A 22,633-nucleotide genomic window follows, 5' to 3' on the forward strand; every position below is an offset into this window, starting at 1 on the left:
CTCGTGAGAAATAACATTTCAATAAAGCTTAATGCAATTTGGACATAGCCAAAAAAATTGTAAAAAAAATAACTATTTCTCTACCATCTATCATATGTAAAATTGTGTGTAAATGAGAGCAAATATAAGTTAAGAAAATTGAGTATGAATTCAAAACAGTACTTTTTATAAGTTTCCAAATAACTGTAATGCATCGCTTTATGCTTATTGTGACACAGTTATGACACAGTTCCAACTTTGGTCTTGAGTCAGAAGAAGAAGAAAGTGAGGACTGCAGAAGCTGGAGATCAGAGCTGAAAATGTGTTGCTGGAAAAGCGCAGCAGGTCAGGCAGCATCCAAGGAACAGGAGAATCGACGTTTTGGGCATAAGCCCTTCTTTCCTGAAGAAGGGCTTATGCCCAAAATGCTGATTCTCCTGTTCCTTGGATGCTGCCTGACCTGCTGTGCTTTTCCAGCAACACATTTTCAGCCCTGAGTCAGAAGAATCCAGGTTAAAACTGTGGTCAGACTCTTGATCATGTAATCTAGACTGACACTTCCATAGCAGTACTGGAGAAATACACGGTTGGAGATGCTGTTTCTCAGACGAGACATTAAATAGATGGCTTCTCTGCCCTTGAGTGAACATCCATAGAAACATAAAAATTAAGAGCTGAATTAGGCCATTCAGCCATCAGCCCATCATGTCTGTTCTGTCATTCAATAAGATTGTGGCTGTGTTCTGAATTCCATATTCCCATCCCCAATAACCTTTGATTTGCTTACCTAACACAAATATATGTGCAGTAAAACAAAGAACTACGAATGCTGGAGATCTGAAATAAAAACAGAAAGTGCTGGAAAAATCTGGCAGGTCTAGCAGTTTCTGTAGACAGAAAAACAGAGTTAACATTTTGAGCCCAGTGACCAATGAATGGTTCTGATGAAGAGTCACTGGACCTGAAATGTCAACTCTGTTTTTCTCTCCATAGATAGTGCCAGAGCTGCTGAGTTTTTCGAGCACTTTCTGTTTTTGTTTAAGAATCTGCCCATCTCTGCTTTAAAAATGTTCAATGAATGATCTCCACTGCTTTCTGGGACAGAGTTACAAAATTACACAGCCCTCTTGAGAGAAAAAGAATGTAAAAGATCTCAGGAATTGGAATAGGAGAATTATCCTAGATTCCTGGTCAATATTAAACCCTCAACTGACATCACAAAGCTGTTTATGGGAACTTTTTTTGTTATTATTGGCTGGTATATTTCCCTGCACAACAGTGACAATGCTTCAAAGGACTGCAAAGCATTTTAGAATATCCCAGGGTAATGTAAGACAGTATACAATTATCAAATTGTGTTTTACTTAAAATATAATATACACCCAAATAGGATTCGTGATAGTTAACCCTTTCTGGACATACTTTGTTCTCCATATTCAACTCATATTTTGACGCTGGATTTAACAAATATTTCTTTTCCTGATGAAGGACTTTTGCCCGAAACGTTGATTTTCCTGCTCCTCGGATGCTGTCTGACCTGCTGTGCTTTTTCAGCAACACACTTAACAAATATTCCCTCGAGCCTTAAAAGGCTAAAGTATTGTTTCCTCTCCCGAATTCTTGGTCTGTTTATTTATTTTCTTTCAGGAATGGGAGAAATAAAGGGAAGCAAGCAATTAAATAGGGTGGTTGATCTTTGTCACAGCTTCACTGGGCGGAGCTGTATGTCCTTTCTTCTTTCCCAGCTCGCTGGGAGCGAAGTGACTGATGAAGCAAGTGGCGCGGTGTATGTTTCCTCTTTCTCGGAACTTGCCTGACGCTATTTCTTTGTCCTGGTATTGTTTGGAGGGGAGGTGTGGAGAGGGAGAGAGAGAGTGTGTGTGTAGTGGCATGGATTGCATTGTTTGGAAGAGAGTGTGTGTGTGAAGGGAAGCTTCTTGTTGTTGTGAAGGTTGATGCATTGTAGGTGTGTGTTGCATTTTTTATTGTGTGTGTGTGTGCAGCTGGATTGTGTGTAATAGCGGGTTGGAGGCAGGCAGCAACCACGTTGTTGCGAGTGAATGGGTGTGTGTGTGTGTGTGTGTGAGTGAGAGAGGACGGAGTGAGTCAGCCTGTGTATATAACACACTGACTGAGGGGTCGCTGTCTGTGTTACCTCCTCCAGCCCCAGCCTGTCATTCACAGGGGGAAGCGGCAGCAGTAAGCAGCGGCATGGCGAAGCGGAAAGGAGTAGGCTCCCTGAGCCCGGGACACCAACAACCGCCACGGTGGAGCCCCAGCACCTCAACAGGGCGGCGAGGGCCGGCTGTAGGAGTCCTCCATCTATTTATTATGGTTTGTTCCCACATAGCGGAGGGGACGGCAGAAGGTTAGTGAAGGGGAACGAAATAAATGTTTATATAATTTTCAACTCTCTCTCTGCTCCCGCACCGTTTTATGGTGTTTTTTTTTTAAAAATCGAGTTTGTTTTCTGGTAATTTTTTTTGTGTGTGTGTGTGAGAGGAATCTGACTTTTTTAAAACGTGTCCCCTTCCTCGCCCCTCCCCCCCCCCCCTCCTTTTTTTATTAGTCCAATTTTTATCTCTTGCTTTTATTTTTTTTTGGTAAATTTTTTTTTTCCGGAAGGTCGAGGAGGGAGGGAGGCTCAGGTTTGCTGTGGCAGGCCGCCCAGTGAGAGCCCTCCGCCGGCCCTCCTTCCCTACACCAGCTCCAGGCTTCACTCGGCCTAGAAAGGGGAGAGAGAGAGAGAGAGAGAAGGACAATAATAAAAAGACGAAATAAAATCTCCAAGGCTTTGACTCATAGATTTTCCCCCCCACCCCACCCCCACCAAACCTTAACAAGGAATGCACAAATTTTTCTTGCGTTTTTTTTAAACAAAAAAATGCCTAAAATAATATACCCATAAATAGCCTGGCTGGGACCAAGTTGTGATAAATCGGAAGTATTTAATTTGCTCACTCTCTGAAAGCATGTTAGGCCTTCGTGTTTTTTTTAAAAACATGTAAAACCAGTAGATAAGGAGTCATAAAGACCCAAAAGGGAAACGTGATTATGTAACAGCAAAGTGGTACAATTTTTTTTTATTTAAATGTCTTTTTTTTTCCGTTTGAGATTTGCCACCTGGGTATTTCCAGTTGTCACTCGGAGCTTAACTATCCAAACCCCCACACGTTAGATATAAAATTTTTGTCGTGGTTGTTCGCTCGTGTTAAAGTGCATGTTGTGGTCTCTGGGCTGATTAAAGTCCTCCATATGTAGAGTGGTCAAAAATACCAAATGGGGATGGTGTTAATATTATTTTGAGGTGCTTCTGGTTTTGTTTGGTACCATTTTTGCATTGTGTTGCTTCCCTGCAGATGAAGTTAGTGTTGGAGTTTGTTAAAATGTAATGGAAATTACTGTGGTAGGCATACTAAGTAAATTTGGATGTAGGTTTGCTTGCTGAGCTGGAAGGCTTGTTTTCAGATGTTTTGTCAACATACTAGGTAACAGGCTCACTGAAGATGTTACCTAGTATGATGTCAAAATGTCTGAAAGCAAACCTTCCAGCTCAGTGAGCAAACCTACACCCAGAGCCTCAACCTGAGCTGCAAATCTTCTTAACTATCAGGTAAGTTTTATACAATTGGTAAAATTAGTAATAACTTGTAGGATTGTTGCTGATCAATAATTGTTCATCTTTAGTTGAAGTTAAGGACCTTTGGGAGCTGTTTGTTATGACTTGTGTGTTGTTTGTTTCTGTCTTAGTGTTTGACAAAAGTTCTAACACCTAAGGAAAAATAGTGCATTCCTCTTGGGATGTACCAGATTAGTTTGCATGGACTCTACTCTTAACTTGAATTTAAAATATCTGAGGGTGGAATCATACCTAATAGGTTTAGGTCTGGACAGGTTAAAAACTGTTTACGTTTCCATTTATGTGCATGTTTTGCTAAAGTTTGGTTTTTGGGTTGGGGAAGATGAAAAGTGGTTAGACTTCACTTAGGATGTTGTTTGATCACTTATCAGTTTTATTGCCATACAAGAGAAGGAATCTCAGTAGCCAATTCAGCTTATTGAGCTTGCTCAGTCACTGTTCGATCATGTACTTTGATACTTTCTCTCACCATCTCTTTATGTCATTAGAATTCTGGAGACTTTTGATTTGTTTTGACTTCAACCTGATCAATGATGAAAGTTCCACACCTCCCCTAGGATGGAGAATTCAAAAGATGTGCCACCTTACGTGAAGAAATTCCTCCTTATCTGATCTCTTAAGTGAGGTCATGTATTATTCTTAGAAATTCTAGAGATTACAGACCAACATTCTTCAATCTCTTTGAGAATTGTGCCAACCAAGGAATTAGTCTTGTGAATGTTGTACTTTGTCTTTGGTAGATACATTCTTCCTTGCATAAGATGGGCAATGCTGTACACAGTACTCCAGTTGTGTTCTCAACAAGGCTGTAACAGTAAGCCATCTTTACTTTTGTACTTGATGACAGCAAAAGATATTGGCTGTCTTATTCATTGTGGCACCTGCATGCTAGCTTTTAGTAACTCATGAATAAGGACACATCTCTTTTGGACACAGACTTACTGAGCTTTCATCACTTGAAGAAATATTGTTTGATTTTTTTTTTCCCTGCCAAAGTAGATAATGTCTCTCAACTTCAATTATGTTTTACCTGCCCAGCTCTTGTCCATTTGCCTTGTCTGTCCAAAGTGTCTCTGCATCTTCCCCTCATTTCGAATTCCTGCTTAGTTTTGTCATGAGCAGATTTGGAAATATTACAACTGATCCTCGCAAACGAATCACTTATACAGATTTGTGAACAGCTGTGGCATTAGCACGATTCTTGCAGTACCCCATTACAGCTGCCCCAGAGGCAAAACCTGGTTATTCCTGCTCTCTGCTTTAGTCTGTTTAACAGACATTAATCCTTACTAATATGACCCCAATACCATGTCTTCTAATTTTTTTTTCTTACAAAAATATTTGTCATTTTGGGATTTTTTTTCCCTTGCATGAAAGTTGCACCTGAGTTTTGAGGAAGTTGCTTAAGAATTTCAGTGATGGTATTTTGATACTGCTGTTTGTTTGTGTCTGTAAACAAAGTGTCAGTTTTTTTTTTCTTCAAATTTTATCTTTACCAGTGTTGGATTTTTCAAGACTTTGAGCTGGAGCTAACTTTTTTCACAGTTCAAAAGTAAGCCATTTGCTACAATATTTCCTCTAACTTGCATTTTTATAGCATCTTCTCACATTCTATGAAAAGTATAGAATCCTTACAGTGCAGAACATAGCTGTTCGGCCCATCGACTCTGTGAAGATTGTGTTCCTATCTCTGCAACTTCTGATTTTTACCATGGCTAATCTACCTAGCCTGCAGACAGTTTCCTTACAGCGTGGATGTAGGCCATTTGGCCCAACAAGTCCATACCGACCCTCCGAAGAGCATCCCACCCTGACCTGACCTATTCCCCAGCTCAATGACTCTACATTTACCCCTGACTAATGCACTTAACCTACACATCTCTGAACACTATTGGCAACTTAGCATGACCAGATCACCTAACCTGCACATCCTTAAGCTATAGGAGAAAACCAGAGCACCTGGAAGAAACCCACACAGACGTGAGGAGAATGTGTAAACTCCACGTGGTCAGCCACTCAAGGCTGGAATTGAACTTGGGTCCCTGGTGCTGTGAGGTAGTAGTGCTAATCACTGAGCCACCATACTGAGCAATCAGTATTTCACATAGCAGGCAGACCAAGAAGTAGAAAATTTTAAAAAGGTAGTCTTTTTGAAGAGGTTTCTGGTGATCAGAGAAGTAGTAATGCCAAGATGTTTCCAGAGTTGAGGGGGAGCTGTACTCTGGGGCACAAAGCAATATCTGGAATGGAAGGATGCATACAACTTTGAACATGATCACTGCAAGATGTGATCCGGCAAAACTGTTTTTTTGGAGTCTGTCAAAGTTTTTGCAAACAGGGTTGATTTGCGGGGGAGGATTTTTTTTAAGTAGTGTTTCTCACGCTCTGTCTTAAATGCTTCAATCAGTAAATGAATTGATTTATGCTTGAAGTTGACTGCCACTTTGCTTGTGGAACCTCATAGTGCACATAATGAGAAATTAGTATCTGGATTTGTTTCCCAGATATGCCCAGGCATTGGAACAACTTCTTCTGTTCTCATTTTAAATAGTTTTCTATTTTTTAATGTCTGACTTGACTGACAGGGCATTGTTTAAACATTGCAGCTGAGAATGGCCTAATTTATCTAAAATGTAAGAAATAGGAGTAGGCCATTCAGTAGGAACAAATTACTACAGCTGTTGGAATCTGTACTGAACACAACAAATTCTGGAGATCACAGCAGATCAGGCAGCATCCATGGAGAGCGAGCAAGCTAATGTTTCCAGTCTAGATGACACTTTATCAGAGCTGAAGTGAAGGGTGGAGGCAAACATCTATGCTATGGGGTGGAGAGGGGAAAAGGTAGTGGATGTAGGGTGCCGATGGAGAAAATGTCAGTTTACATTAAGCGATGTTCTGCCATTCTCAATGTCTCCTGCCAGACTTGAAAGGGCTGTAAGTGGGATGGGGGAGGGGAGGGCAGGACATGACCAGCTAAGGGATATGGGGAGAGTGTGGGTAAATGGTGTTGAAATGGCCACCAGCCAAGATTGAATGGCAGAGTGGACTCCATGGGCTGAACTGCCTTACCTCCACTCCTATTTCTTAGGGTCTTATGGCCTTGAAAGAAATGGTTCATAATTTAAAGGTTTTGAACTCCTGTATTGAGTCCAGAAGGCTGTAAAGTGTTTAGTCTGAAGTTGATGTTATAGAGTCATCGAAAGGCGTAACGCAGAAACAGCCTCTTTGGTTCATCTCATCCATGCCGACCAGATATCCAAACCTAATCTAGTCCCATTTGACAGCACCTGGCCCATATCCTTCTAAACCCTTCATATTCATATACCTATCCAAACACATTTTTAAATGTTGTAATTGTACTAGTCTCCTCTACTTCCTCTGACAGCTTATTCCATAAAAGCACCACCCTCTGTGTAAAAACAAAGTTGCCCCTTCGGTCACTTGTTATATCTTTCCCCTCTCACCCTTAACCTATGCCCTCTAGTTCTAGACTCTTCTCTCTCTTTTTATCTCCCCCCAAAAAGATCTTGCCTATTTATCCTATCCATGCACCTCATGATTTTATAAACCTCTAAGGTCGCCCCTCAGCCTCTGCTGTGGAGAAAACAGCCCCAGCCTATTCAGGCTCTTCCTATAGCTCAAATACTCAGACCACGTCAACATCCTTGTAAATCTTCTCCAAGCCCTTTCAAGTTTCACAACACTCCTTCTTGTAGAAGGGAGACCAGAATTGCACAATATTTCAAAACTGGCTTTAACAATGTCCAATATAGCCACATGACCTCTCTACTCCTGTGCTCAATTCTCTGACCAATAAAGGAAAGCATACCAAATGTCGCCTTCGCTATCCTACCTACCTATGACTCCACTTTCAAGGAACTATGAACCTGCACTCCCAGGTCTTTGTTCAGCAACACTCCCTAGGACCTTAGCAGGACTTGTACACTTAATGGTAAGGTTCGCTTTTCCAAAATGCAGCACATCCCATTAAATTTCATCTGCCACTCCATAGCCCATTGGCCCAGTTTTTGCTGTGTTTAACGAGAACAGTGCAGCATGTGAACAGACCATTCAGCTTGTTTCACATTCAGTGAGGTCTTCTGTCATATCACTTCCTCGCACTATCCCTGTGTCCTTTAACACCTCTTTGAATTAGATTAGATTTTCCGACAGGCCCGTCAGCCCAACAAATCCATACCGACCCTCTGAAGAGTAACCCACCCAGACCCACTGACTACTGCACCTAACACCATGAGCAACTTAGCATGGCCAATTCACCTGACTTGCACATCTTTGGACTGTGGGAGGAAACCCTTGCAGACACAGGGAGGATGTGCAAACTCCACACAGTCACCTGAGGCTAGAATTGAACCGGAGTCCCTGGTGCTGTGAGGCAGCAGTGTTAACCACTGAGCCACACTGCTGTCCAAATTTGCATATGCAGTAGTTTCTGACCAAGCCTGCCCAGTACTCTTGGCATTAGCAGCACCCTGTTGGTCCTGCACAGAAGTTTTGAACATAACCCAGCATCTTGAAGGTGCATCGAGGGTGAGAATGCTGTCACTGACAGGAACGTTTTGACAAACTGGAATTTATATACAACAAAAACTTGGAAGGATGCTCAAGAATCCTTCACTGCTTCAAGATGGGTGTGTAATAACGTACAAATGATCTGGAACTGACTAATTTAGTGAATTAGTCTCTGAACTACCTACACAAGTGTGTATTAGTGGGGCATAAGTGACTCTTAGTCCTGACTTGTGTGAACTGGATCCAACTAGAAGTACATGCGATTTCCTTTAATCTTGCCTGAAGTAAATTGATCTGAGCTAATGAGAAGGAAATTATGAACAGGATTTTATATAATTGGCTGTCTTGGCTAACTGTTTTGTAACATGAGCCTATTCTAGGTTTATTGAGAGAGTTATGTGGAATAGTGTTTTCTTACCTTCTCAAATGACTTCAAATTTTCAAGTCAGGCATGTGCTTCAAATTTTCCCACACTCTTAACATGTCAGTTCGTCAAATAATAGAGTTAACTATAATGTAGAGGTGGTTGGGTAGGTCCCATTTCAGAGACCTGAGTACAACTCAAGAGTACCATAGGACAATGCAGAATGGTTTGGATCACGTGTTGAAATGAGAGACTCTTGTCAGTGATCTTGTGTGCAGAAAAGATTCCATTGTTTTGAAGAACAGGAGAGCGGTTAGGACACAGAGCTAAATCAACAACACCGTATATACTTATTTACTGTTTGAGGAACTTGCTGTGCACAAAATTTCTTGCACCATAATGTTCTGACTTCAGGTTTTTCTTTAGTCTGAAAGTGTGCATTACTTCTAAATCCTATTTCCTGGTATCACTATGACTTAAACAAGAATTATTTTTGCTGCAATGATTGAGTTACCACACACCCTTACATTCTAAGACATTTGAAGGAATTGAAAAGTGGAAATGAGACCTTTTTTTTCAATAAGAAAAACTGTGTGGTTAAATAGTGAAAGCAAAGGACAGTGAAGTTAAAATCTATTTTGGAGAGTTGGTGGGTGTTGTGAACTTCACACTTCTAAACGTTCCCTTTTTTTAAGAATATATAGAGCAAGCTTTTTTAAAATTTGTATCCTATTCCTTGTAATATTAAAACACTGAAGCTAAAAGGCGATGTATGAGAGAACCTTTGCAAGTTTGACTACTTTCAACCTGGGAGCTTTGCTACAAGAGGAGGAATGATTGAGCAAGTAACTGGAGCCCTTCTTTGTATCTGTGTGTTGTTGCAACAATGTATGACATTTTATCTCTAGTTGTGACAAGTTGGTTTTGTATTCGTATAGATTTTGTAATATGCAGGAGACTAATGGAGGGTCAAGATTGTTGTTTTTGCTCACAAACGTACTAGCTGTTTAGGTTTGGGATGTGCAAAGCAAAATGCTGCAGTTGCTGGAAATCTGAAATAAAAATGCTGGAAAGACTCAGCTGGTCAGGGAGCATCTGTGGAGAGAGACCTTTTAACAACTCCAATTTTCTGATGAACTTGAGATAAGCCATCACACACTGTTAGAACAAAATGCAGATACCAAGAAGGTACTCCAGTTACTTAATCGTTCTGCTTCCTGTAGCAAAGCTCCCAGACTGAAAGTGATCAAACTTCTTTGTAAAATTCAGACACTATTTTTCAGAAATAAAGACATTGCAAAGGTTCTCTCGTATGTCACTTTTTTAGCTACAGTATTTTAGTATTACAAGGAATAGGATACAAATTTAGACATTCCTTGGAGCAACAGCAGAATTAGATGAAACATCAGCTGGCTAATGCCCTGAGAATAGTGAAAATGTTGAACGGTTGCTATCTCATGAGGTCTGAATACTAGTTCGTCGTTGAGTGCACGTTCTGTTTCTACTTTGTGCAAAGATTACTTTGTTATGGAGATGGGTATTTTATAATGTAAACTGGGGCCCAACATTGTTTTGATCATCCAAAAGAGGTTGAATAAAGAGATTTCTTATCCTCAATTGGTGTCAAAGTTTTTTTGCCTTTCCAGGAGGTCACAAGGCTCCTGGTGGGTGAAGTGTCAGCATGTGATTTGTGAGGCATCACAACTATGTTTGGCTAAATAGACCACATGCTGTTGTACCACTTCCAAGCTCAATTTCTGAGGCTTGCCAGCCAAAACTGGAGACAGTACTTTCCATGGAACTCTGACCAAGGCACTCTGCAACTACAGCACTATTTCAGTCTTTTTCAATTTGAATTCCCTTTTGAAGTGAAAGCCAATGTCTTCATTTGCCTTTTTTAAAATTGGTTTTTGTACCTGTGTACAAGCATTTGAATTTTGGACAAATAAGATGTAGTGGGATAGTGTTCAAGAAAGTAAGCCTCTTAGCAGGCAAGTGCAAAGGAGAGTTTCATCAGTATTATTCTGAAGTAAGAACAGATTTGAAGTGCTGTAGTTATAACAATAAGTTGACTTTAAATTAGTAGAATGTAGGGTTTAAAGCTCAACCCAAAGAATTGCCAATGCTTGAAATCAAACAGAAATTGCTCAACGAACTCCAGTCTAGCAGGATCTCTGGTTAGAAATCAGAAATGTTAACCGTGCTTTCTCTCCATGGATGCTACCAGACCTGAATTTCTTTTTCTGGCAATTTTTGTTTGGGTTAAAAGCTCAATTTTTGTCATGGATTTGCATGTCTTCATTTTAAATGTTCAGGGTGAAGGTGGAACTGCAACAAGCCTACACAGCTTACAGTGAAGGCTGAATATGATGCTCTTGACTGTTTTCTGCAAACAATCAAGAAAGCTAATGGAATGCTGGCCTTGCATCTTGGCAACTAGAGTGCAGGGATAGGGAATTTATGTTGCTGTTGTACAAAACCATGGTTAGACCTCACTTGAACTGCTGAGTGTAGATCTGGCCTTGGAAGGAGTACAATGTAGCTTTACAAGAATGATACCTGGAAATCAGAAATTTGAACTTTGAAGAGAAGCTATATGAACTAGGCTTACCTTTTCCAGAATTTAGAAGGTTAAGGGGTGATCTGATTTTTGAAGTCTTCAAGATATTAAAAGGACAAGTTCTGGATAAACTTTTTTTCCACTGCTTTTATGAGCTACTAGAACTAAGTCGTGGCCTTAGCATTAGGGCGAGACTGTTCAGAAGAGATGTGTGCAAGCACTTCTAAACAGAGGATGGTAGATGTTTGGAAAACTTAAACATGTAACAGTGGATGTTGGATCAGTTAAACATTAAAATTGAGAAAGGTAATATTTTGCTACACAAATACACTGAGGGATATGGACCAAGGGAAGGTAAATGAAGTCAGACTGCAGATCGGCCATGAAATCACTGAATGATAAAAAGACTTAAGGGGCTGAATGGCCCACTCCTGTTCCTGTGAAGGAAATTTTGACTGATCCAGAACAGTGTGACAAACAAGTGGTTGTTTAGTTGCATATGTTGTGAGAAACAATAGAACTGGATATTATAAGCGTAATGTGTAAGTTGTAACAAACTAAGACACTTCCACCTGAGGTGACAACAGACTTTTTTAAAAAGCTTTTGTATGCCTTTAGAAAAGGAGAAACATTAGCAAAACTCTACTGACCTGAGCAATAAAGAAAACTTACAATATTGGTCAATAGTGCATGCTTGTGGAGAGGACAAGTATTGATATTCCAGGCTTACAATGTCAGTTATGATATGGAGACTATAACCTGGTGTGTTTTTTTTTTAAACTTTTTGTACACCCCAGTCCAACAAGTTTAGTTGAAAGCACTAGCTTTCGGAGTGCTGTTTCTTCATCAAATGGTCGTGGAGTACCATTTGAAAGCTAGTGCTTCCAATTAAACCTGTTGAACCTGGTGTTGTGATTGTGTTTTGGTTTGTTTTTTCAAAAAAAAGTTATGACTTTGACCAGGCAAGACTGTCTCAAGGATGGTTTTTTTTAAGGACAGGATGTCAGACAGATAAGGCTCTAGTGTGTTGAACTTGATACTGAGCATCAGAGGAGAAAGGAAGGTTGAAAATAAATCTTAACTTTTTTGAAAAAAGGTTGAATTTATTTATCTTAGGGTAAAGAGAGGTTTTTAGTCCAGCGAGACATTGTCCATGTTAGTCAGTATGGATAGCCTAGTGGTCAGGATAAATAGTGAAAGGAATTGAGGCTCTGTAGAAGGAGATGAGTGAATTTGAGCTAAATGGCAGAATGGAGAGAGTGTACTCAGAATCTGGAATGATGAGAGAGGGGAGAAAAGATTTTAAATGATTGGTTGAAATGAAAGCTAAGTTAATTGACTTAGTTGTACAAAAGGTTCTCTGGAACCTGATCTATTTCAATAAATAATTTTGCCTAAATTCTGCAGTAATTTGAATATTTGGAAAAGTTATCCATTATGGTTTCTGCATTTCTGAAGCTTGTTTGCATTGAGTCAGTTTTGTTTTGAATATGCATCTTCTACAAAAGTCAGAACTTTGGATGACCCATATTTTAATGATTATAATCACTATACTGGATATTAGTTTGCTTTAGCTTTTTAAATGCTCTCAGATTTTACCTGAAGTGTATAGCTTTCCAGTTTTGAGAATTCTAATGTCCAGTGGGCTGTTTATTTGATCAGTAACAGAAAATGTTGTCTGAAATGTTGTTTTAGTACAACAATCGTGTGAATGAACAAATTGATGTTTGTTATATAGGAAGTATTTGAAGGGTCCACTTGGTTTGGGTAGCTCCTCCAATATAGTGAGAATTTGTTTTAATGATAGCTGCTTTGTAAAACAAAACACTCGCCTTTGCATAGCACTAATTTGCATTTTAAAAAACTATGGAAAAATCCCAAAATGCTTCATAGAAGAATAATCGGACTTTGGATGTGGGATGTGTTCTGTATGGAAATGTGGAGCGGCTAGTGACAAGTCGGGTGAGAAAGCTGGAAAAGAGCTTACTGTCTTAATGGTGGGGGTGGGGGAGTGTTGGGGTAAATGGCTAGTAATTGAATAGCATGGTTAATTGGGGCTTACTGTGAATGGAAGCAATAACTTGTGTTTTAAAGCCCTCTTTGGTGAATGCCAAAAGTGTGCTTGGGGGTGGGAGTCATGCTTGGAATGTTAACAGGAAAATTTAGGCAGAGGAACAATTTGTGTACGAAGTGCCAATGTTACTGAGCCCCCCCCCCCCCCCCCCCATGAGACAAATCCAGAAAGAATGGGTTCATATTCCGAGTGACTAGTAAAATGGGTACTAGGATTGGTGTATCGACATAACTTCTCTTTTGCAAGAACCAAAAGACATCGCAACCAACATAAATCTTGAAAAGGCTCTTAATTTGGCTTCCAGTCAGGCTTTGGATATTTGCTTTTGTAAGCTGGGGATGTTGGAAACAATATACATCTGCCATTAATGCAGTATTTGAGTTGTAGCTTGTCATTTTTTATTTAGATGTGTAACCTTGAGGTGCTGTGAATTTTGCTGACTTGTGCATTTTTTTTAAGAAAAGGCTCTTCTTAAATTGTGTAAATGAAACATCAGCTTACCGCAACTTCACTAAAATGCCGCAACTGACATTTTTTTTTCTTTTGAAACTAATTGTGTTGAAAATTGCATTGTATTATTTCTGGGCAAAGTACACAAACTATTAAAAGCTTGAGTATTTGAAATAACTTGGAGCCTGTTAAACCATTGAAGGGTTTAATGAAAATAGTGTAAAAGGAATAGATGGCTATCTTGCGCCTGCAAGGCACTTTATTTTTGTTGGTAACTTCCTAAAGAAAAACTTATGCCCTGTTCAGTGAACTGTTGGGAGTATGTTCTGTCTTAATGAATCGCAATCCATACCAACTGTTTTGTCAGACTTGATGGAACTTCTGAACCAGTTTGTAGCACTGTTTGGATCATTGAAGGAAGGAATTTTTTTTGTTTTCATTAAGCTGTCTTTTTAATACATAGTACCTTGTCCTGGGTTATGAAGTCTTGTTAGAACTTGGAAGTGTCATTGGCTGCTGTGAATCCGAAAGGAAAACCATTCTAATTGCTGCAGTGAGCTTGTTGCAATATATAATTTTTGTGATGGAGGGATAAATAATGACCAGGATGTCAGATTAATTTTTCTGCTCTTTTGAAGTTGCACCATGCAATGTTTCATACTGACCTGAATAAGCAGACAAGGCCTTACTTTCACATCTTCTGAATGCAGCAGCTCTGACTGTACCCAAAAAAATGTCAGCCTCAAACTTTGTCACAAAGTCTGAGGGAGTGCACCTTGAACTCTCTCCATAACCTGTTCTAGGAGACAGGTGAGATCTGCATATGCTGGAAAAGCTCAGCAGGTTAGGCAGCATCCAAGGAGCAGGAAAATCGCTTCGGGCTTGATGAAAGGCTCTGGCCTGAAATGTGCTTTTATTTTTATTTTTCCTGCTCCTCTGATACTGCCTGACCTGTGCTCTTCTAGCAACGCACTCTGAACCATAACTTGTTCAATCATGGGACAGTGCTATCCACTGAAATCTTCACAAATTAATTATCATAAAATTTTACCTTTGTCGCAATCAAGGGATGTCATTAATGAAATTGATTAGAGTTTTATTACTCTGGCAGATGCAGAAATCTGATTTGGATGGAGTTTAAACATGGAAGTTCTTGGGAAGATAGGCATAGATTTGAGAAGTGACCTCATAATTAAGGACCATGAGGGAGCATTTGAAGTTAGTGATAATTTGTAGGCCTGAGCTGGGGTAATATTAACCTGTTGACTGACTACCTCAGAAATAAGGAAGCAGAAGATGGGCCCCATGTGCAAAATGAATTTGGATTCATTAATGGTCAAAGAAAAAAACTAAAGATACAAGTTCAGAATGAAAATTGGAGGTAGTAGTTTAGAACTGATGAATGTGACAGATGCTGATAAGGTGGTTACCAGCAAATCTGAGTTGGTCACACTTATTTCTCCAATACTTCAAAAACTGAGCTGGTTTGAAATAGAGAAGCTGGGAGTTAATGGTGCATTCCTCAGTCCTCTATGATCATTGGGTGGCAGGCGGATACAAATGAACACTGCAACGATCAGTGCTAGGCTCACCGTTGCTTATAATCAGTGATTTTTGGTTGTGAGGACCAGTTGTAATCTTTCCAAACTAGGCAGGTGTTGTTTGGGGTGGGGAAAAAACACCAGTCTCTGAGTCCGAATAGGGGTTCAATGACAGCATTTGTTGCACAAGGAAATACCAGAGCTCCAGGGAGAGACCGACACCAATATCAGTGGTCATTTGAGTTTTCTGTTGACCCGGAGCACATGTCAAGAAACTTTTCAATACGGTCTTTGTCAGTTCCAGCGCAGCCTTTGTTGATTTCCGTGTGGTCATTGTTAGTTTCGGTGTAAAAGATTTCAGTTTTGATGTCTGCATGGAAATCCATTGCTATAGTAATGGGAGCTAATTTCTCTTCTTGAGAAGAATGATCTACAGATTCAATACGAAATGCTAACCGTTTGATATCAAAGGTGTTGGCTGGACCCAGACACTAGCGGGCAGTGTTTGTTACTCATGTATCCTCTTTCCTCTTCCCTTTCTTTCCCCTCTTTCTCCCCCCCCCCCCCCCCCCCCCCCATGCCTTAAACTAAACAACTGGGTTGTGAGGGCATTCTGGTGGCCCCAGGCAGTGTCTGTATCTGCTCTGCATATTGTGATCTGGTGGCCAACTTGTGTGTTAAGTTGGCCAACTAATGGCTCAGTGGTCATCTTGTGTGTCCATGTGCCTAGTGTCACCCTGCCCTTCACAGGAAAGGGATTTTGAGGGGGTGTGTAGCTTTTTGGTCGCCTTCTCTAACGAAGGGATATACTTGCCATATAAGTAGTGTAATGAGGTTCACCAGATTAACCCTTGGGATGGCAGGAATGTATTATTGTGGAAACTGGGTCTGTATTTGCCACAGTCTCAAAGAATAAGAGGCAATCTCATTGAAACTTCCACAGGAGGATTTTTGAATGAGAGTATAGATAGGATATTTTGCTGGGCTGAGACTGTAGAACCAGGGGATATAATCTCAAAGTGGTAGTTCATTTAAAACTGAGATGTGGAAAAATTTCTCTGAGGCTGATGTATCTTTTGGAATTTTCTACCCTAGAGTGTTGTAGAAGCTCCATTGAGCACGTTTCGATACAAAAATTCATTTTAGTTTCTGGCGATGCATGACATTAAGGGATATACTTTATGGCATTTTTGAAGCTGGCTGGACCACAATCTTAAGTCTATGATCTTTAACTTTTGTGGGAGTGATTGTTAACTTGTTTCCTTAGTACTGCTCATGATTTAATGGGACAAAACTGATCCAGTCATCCCATTGACTCATGAAGTGAAACATGGTGGATGAAACTTGAGGATTTAAGAGACATAAATCTTTAGTGTTAGAAAAGGTGCAGAAGATAATCAAAGTTAATGGAATGGTGACTTTTTTTATATCTAGAGGCTTGGAGTACAAGAATGTGGAAGTTGTGCTGCTGTTAGACAAAATCCTGGTTAGTCACCACTTGGATTACTCTGAGCAGATTTGGGCACAACATTTCCCCTACAGAAATGTTGACCAAACTCCTAAAGTCCAGGTAAGAGGAGTGATTATACAAATTAGACTTGTTTTTCTAGTAGAGAACCAATTTTCACAAGTTTGTGATTCTAGAGCAAAGGGGTACAGTCACAATTCTATACATAAGGGTGGTAGATGTTGGGAACACTCATCCATTGTTTGTGGAACAGTTAATTTTGAAAGTGAGACTTTTTTTTTCCCTAAAGCAAAATTATGGGGTGTAGGCCAATGGCAGGTATATGTAGTTAGGCCATAGGTCAAATATGATCTCCATTGATAGGACAGGCTTGAGGATCTAAATAGCCTGCTCGTGTACCTGAGTTTTCTGTAAGCACACCAACTTTAAAATTACTCAAGTATGCTTTACTGATCCTTGGTCATAACATGTTTTCTATTTTATGTTTTAAAAAAAAACTCTGAAAATGCACTTCAGCCAAAGCATTTTGATTATAGGACTGCTATGATTGAAAATTTTGTAAAAATCCAAGGTAGCTAGCAAAGCTGATAAGATGCTAGGCTGCATCTTCAAGCTGTTTAGTTCTAAAAGTTATTTTGCCTTTACGTGGATAGTTGAAAGACTCACTTCAAAGTGATATTTCTACATTAGAAGAAGGATTAAGATGATTCGAGGTCTTAAAGTTGTGATGAACTTTAAGTATTTTAACTTTTTTAATTTGAGGGGTGGCATAACCCAGTTGCTCAGAATTGAGGGGTATGATGATGGGGATGCAAACCAGTCATTTAACTTGCATTTTTTTTTAGAGCTTTTAAATCCTTTAGTGCAATAATGGGATACATCTTCAATGAAACCAGATAATAGACTACTTCCTTCTAAAGGAACTGTGTGTTTGTGTGTAGCAAACTTTATAGTAGCATTCTGCTTATGAATAAAACCTAAGAGTTTGGTAAATTTGAGGTTGAGGAGGAGAAATTGCCCCCCAAAATGATGTATTAATCAAATATCGTGAATGTGGTTGTAAAGTTCTAGTTTGAGGTAAAATTTCAGTGTTAAAATTTCAAAACAATAGTGACAACTTTTGAGGGATCTGTAATGTTTGGATTTAAGCATTGACCCATTTTTGTTTTTGGTAGAGCTAGAATGTCTGCTCTGATGTTGGTAAGGTGTTTGGATTATTCAGGTAGTTCCCAGACGAAGACAATACTGTAAACACTTTTTTTTTGTTCATAGCTATAGGAGTTTTATTTCTTGTCAAAGTTTGGAGCAGATGCTCTCACTGTGTATTAGAGAGATTGGTATAGAGGAAACCAAAATGTGGGAAATATCATCTAGACCTCCTCCTTCATTTACCTGTTACAGGTGTTAGTCCATGTCTATTGGTAGGAGTAACTATCATGTAAAAGTGAGATTGTCTCAAAAGGATTACATGGGCATTATCCTCTCTTTCTTTTTGTTATGTGGCAGTATCATTGTAAAAGTGGGCAGATCTAGCAACTTAACTGGGCATCTGAGATGTTGTGGACCATTTATAATTGTATTCAACCATAATCTGTAACCTTAGCCTGGCATATCACCCCACTTCACCATTTTTGTCAAGTCATAGGGTTAAGGTTGGCTTAAAGAAGGGTGCAGGAGGGCATGCCAGGAGCAGCACCAGGCATTACCAAGAATGAAGTATTACCTGGGTGAAGCTATAATGAAGGACTTTCTGCATGCCAAATAGAAGAAGCCTGCAGTACTCTGGGCTAGACAATCTGTCAACCAATGGATAGATTGTAAACTCTACAGTATTGCTGCATCCACTCTGAATGGTGGTCTTTAGCAGGTGCAAGCTCCACAAATATCTCCATCTAATGATGGGCCTGCCCTGCTGATCCATGCAAGAGATAAGGTTAAAGAATTGGCATCTTCAGCCTGAGCTGAGTGGATAGGTCATTTCTGCTGCCTCCTGAGGTCTCTAGCATCACAGATGCCTGTCTTCAACTAGGTTGCACCTCTTATGATCACTGGAGGGCAGTGAGGTCATTCCTGCTAAAGGCATATCCAGCTGTTCAAGGTTTGTTTGGACTTTAGTATTGTCACATGCATTGAGATACAGTGAAACGTATTGCTTTATGTGCTATCCAGGCAAATCCCACCATTAATGGGTACATTGGGGTATTAGAATGCAGAACATTAGTGTTGCAGCTACAGAGAAAGATTAACTCTAATATGAGAAGTCCATTCACATCTCTGGTAACGGTGGGCAAGAAGCTGTTCTTGAATCTGTTGGTGTACATATTTTCAAACTTCTGTATTTTCGGCCCACTGGATGAGTGCTTAACCAGGATGGGAAGGTCTTTGAACTAGTCCAGAACTAGAGGGCATATGTTTAGGGTGAGAGGGGAAAGATATAAAAGAGACCTAAGGGGCAACTTTTTCCATACAGAGGTTGGTACATGTATGGAATGAGCTGCCCGAGGAAGAGGTAGAGGCTGGTACAATTGGAGCATTTAAAAAGCATCTGGATGGGTATATGAATAGGAAGGGTTTGAAGGGATCTGGCTGGGTGCTGGCAGGTGGGACTAGATTGGGTTGGGATATCTGGTCAGCATGGACAGTTTGGACCAAAAGGTCTGTTTCGGTGCTGTACATCTGACTATGTTCTTGAATCTGTTTTGTGTTTTTAAACTCTTGTATCTTCTGCCTAATCGATGTTGGAAGAGATTTATTATAACTTGGGTGGGAGTGTTTTTTGTTTTGGCTGTATAATCCATAACTTGTGGATGTCAGCTGCCAGGCAGTAGTCATTCAGGCACACTGCATGATTTTTCTTTTGGCACTGGGAGGACGGTGGTTGTCTTGAAGCATATGGGGACTTTAAGTTGTAATAAAGATGGGTTTTAAAAAAATGTTATTGGATACCCCTGCCAGATGGTACATGCAGGATCTGAGTGCATGGCTGAGGACTCTATCTGGGCCAGATGCTTTCAAAAATGCTGATCTGATGTCTGCAGCAATGACTGAGGGGCAGGTGATACTGTTTCACTGACCTTCTGTTCAAAGTGAGCATAAAATACATTGGGGAAGGATGTATTTTTGTTTGCTTTTATGCTGTGCTTCACTTTTGAAGCCAGTTCATGCTTTGTTTGGGTCTCCAGTTTAGTCCAGTATTCTCTCTTGGTGTTGCTGATGGCCTTGCAGAGGTTATATCTGGACTTCCTGCAAAGGTCAGTGTCATCTGACTTGAACACAACACATTTCTATGTTGGATAGAGAGTGGCTCTCCTTCCATATCATTTTATGGTTTCCAGTTGGGGAACATTTTTGACTGACTTACACCAACCAACCACACAGTCTTGCTAATGAAGTCTGTAACACTACCTTGTTTAGTGTCTGCTGAGTTTTTCAATATGGATCAGTCTGCTAATTCTGAACAGTCCTGGGGTAGCGAGGAAAGGCTCGCAGTTTGGAGCCAAAAGAAGAAATCTTCAGTAACCCTTGCAATTGAAGTGACCAGTAAACTTGGAGAAGGTTGCGATGCATGGCAAGACAGCCAAGAAATATCACTCCATATCAAAAATAAGAAGCAAGGATAGGAGGAAAAACCTGAGCAGAGAGGTCTGGGCCTAAGCTGAGACATGCACAGTGGAGGATTTAAAATCAAGTTAGAGGCTGTCTCAGTCCATGTTAATGGAAGCACCCCATTAAACCTTAAACTGGAATAATGAGGGGAAAATAGGGATTTGCAGAAGACTGTGGTACAGTAAGTTTGAATTTCAAAACTATAAAATGAACAAATCCTTGTAAATTGTGTTCTATATGAACGGATATTTGTGTGGCAGCAGAAAATTAAAAGTACTTAAAATCCAAGTGTTTCAAATTTAAAACCTTTGTAATTTTTAGTTATGACTTTTTGTTTGAATTTCTCTTTTGAATGTTAAATATTTCTCTGGGGGAAATCAGGTCATGATCTTTTGCAAAAGGTAAGCCTTGTACACAAATGACTTGCTTCTGTCACTTGCAATCTATTTTCTTAAATAGTGACAAGGACAGTTTGCAAGATTGCAAAAATAAATCTTCTTTGCTTGTACCAGTTGAGAACTGAAGACCGTTACTGATGACACAGACTTCTGATTTGAATCACCTTGACTTTCTTCAATGAGTGTTTTAATGCCTTAGTTAATTTCAATGTGATACTGAATAATTAACTATAGTTATGTAGTGACAAGTGAAATTAAGATTTTAATTGTTTTATACTTGTGATTTTACTGCTTTTTAATCTGTTTTCAAAGCTTGTTTAAACAAAAAAGTTTATCACTATCAGAATCACTGTTATCAAACTCATGCTCTAAACTTCCAGTGCAGCTGATCTAATCAAACTCGGTTTTTATTTTCAAACTCTAAAAGCTTTGATTTTTTTTTAAAAAATTCAGACATCTAGGATGCACTTTTAAAAATTATTTGTGTTGACTTGCAGTTTTCTATGATACATTTTAATATGACTTTACCCCATACTGTTTTCCCCCCCATTTTTTAGATTTAAATTAGTGTTCCCTGGAAATATGTTGAAAATTCAAGCATTGTTACAAGTAGGCATGCCACCTCTGAACAGTATTGCTAAACTTCATGTGAAATTGGTTTGTTCTTTCCCTAAAACCTGATGTAGTCTCAGTTTATTTGTGTGAAGCAAAATATATTTCCCCTTTTTTGAAAGAGCATGCTTTTTCTTGAGCGAGAAACAGTTTTTGATTTAATAACAAAAGTAAAATTTAAAGGTAATCTTAATGTGTTTCAGTGCTTGGCTTTATGATTTCTTTTCACTTCCTGTACTATACTGTACTTTTCCTGTCATTCTTATGAAATGTTCTCTAATTTGTTGACTCCATGAGCTTTCTACTATTCTAACTGTTCAAAATAAATTCTCCATATTTATTTTGAAGTGTGAGGCAGACAGCAGGGAACCAGACCCTTTTGGTCCAACTAGTTTGTGCCAACCAAGTTTCCCAAGTTAAGTTACTCTCATTTGGCCAATCTCCTTCCAAACCTCTCCTATTCGTGTGAGAATGTGTATAGAGTATAAACAGGCAGGGAGGGAGTTAAGCTGAGTTTTGTGAAACATGAGGGTCAGCTGAATGTGACTCTGTTGACTAAGTTCTTATCTGATCAATGGGGTGTTTTAGAGGCAAGGATAATAGGTTAACAAGGCTTAAAAGCAGTCATTACATAGAGCCATTTAACAGTATTGGAAGCATTCAGTATGCAAAGTCAGCTAACAAGGGGAAGGTTCCATTGTATGAATCCAGTCAACAAGATTAGGAAAATTCATCGTATAACAATAAAAGGCTTGGTCTCTGCTATTGATACTCGTTGATTATCACAGTCACCAAATTAATGTGTACATTGCCTTATCTGGATGCTCCTCCCTGTAAAATGACAATATATAATTCATTTTGAGAAACTGGTCAAGATGACAGAGAACTCATGTCCCTATGCATGTGGGCAATCTTTCTTTTTTTTTTTTTTCTTTTTTTTTCTTTCCTTTCTTTCTTTTTTTCCTTTTTTCTTTCTCTTTTTTTCCTTTCTTGGCATGGAATAAAGATGGAGGTAAAACTACACTGAGTGTTTTTGCTTTGACTGGGGGGGGGGGGGGGGGGAGAAATGGGGTGACACATGTACCTGTCCGTGTGTCATCTAAAATGTTTATTACTGTACGTGTATCTACCACTTCCTTTGGAGTGCCCAGATTACATGTCAGGAGTGCAAAACATAATAGCAGATGTAAACAAAATCACTGTTGCAATTGCATCTCTTTTTTTACACTTGAACCAGATTCAGGAATTAAAGACCGACTCCAGAAACCTGAACAGCAATATGGGGTTTTTTTTTGCACCAGTGGAGTACTGAGGGAATGTTGCAGTGGATTTTAAAATATCACTTGCACAAGGATGGAGAGAAGACATGCAGCATGATTTTGATAAGCAAGCGAGTGTTCCCTGGTAT

The 22,633-nt window shown here is 39.6% G+C and overlaps 1 protein-coding gene across 2 annotated transcripts in view; it reads left to right on the forward strand.

The window, feature by feature from the left end:
• The first annotated feature begins 1,868 nt into the window (after positions 1-1,868).
• The window catches only part of tmem131 (transmembrane protein 131), a 196,587-nt gene continuing 175,822 nt past the window's right edge, over positions 1,869-22,633 (forward strand). Inside the window, exon 1 of one of the 2 annotated variants that reach the window (XM_072577008.1) lies at positions 1,869-2,347. In XM_072577008.1, coding sequence (XP_072433109.1) covers positions 2,191-2,347 — 157 coding nt within the window. In that variant the 5' untranslated portion in view covers positions 1,869-2,190. The remainder of the gene's footprint in view (positions 2,348-22,633) is intronic. The other variant, XM_072577007.1, reaches the window with a different exon arrangement.

This window comes from Chiloscyllium punctatum, chromosome 9 (genome assembly GCF_047496795.1).
Source record: "Chiloscyllium punctatum isolate Juve2018m chromosome 9, sChiPun1.3, whole genome shotgun sequence".
Lineage (NCBI taxonomy): Eukaryota > Metazoa > Chordata > Chondrichthyes > Orectolobiformes > Hemiscylliidae > Chiloscyllium > Chiloscyllium punctatum.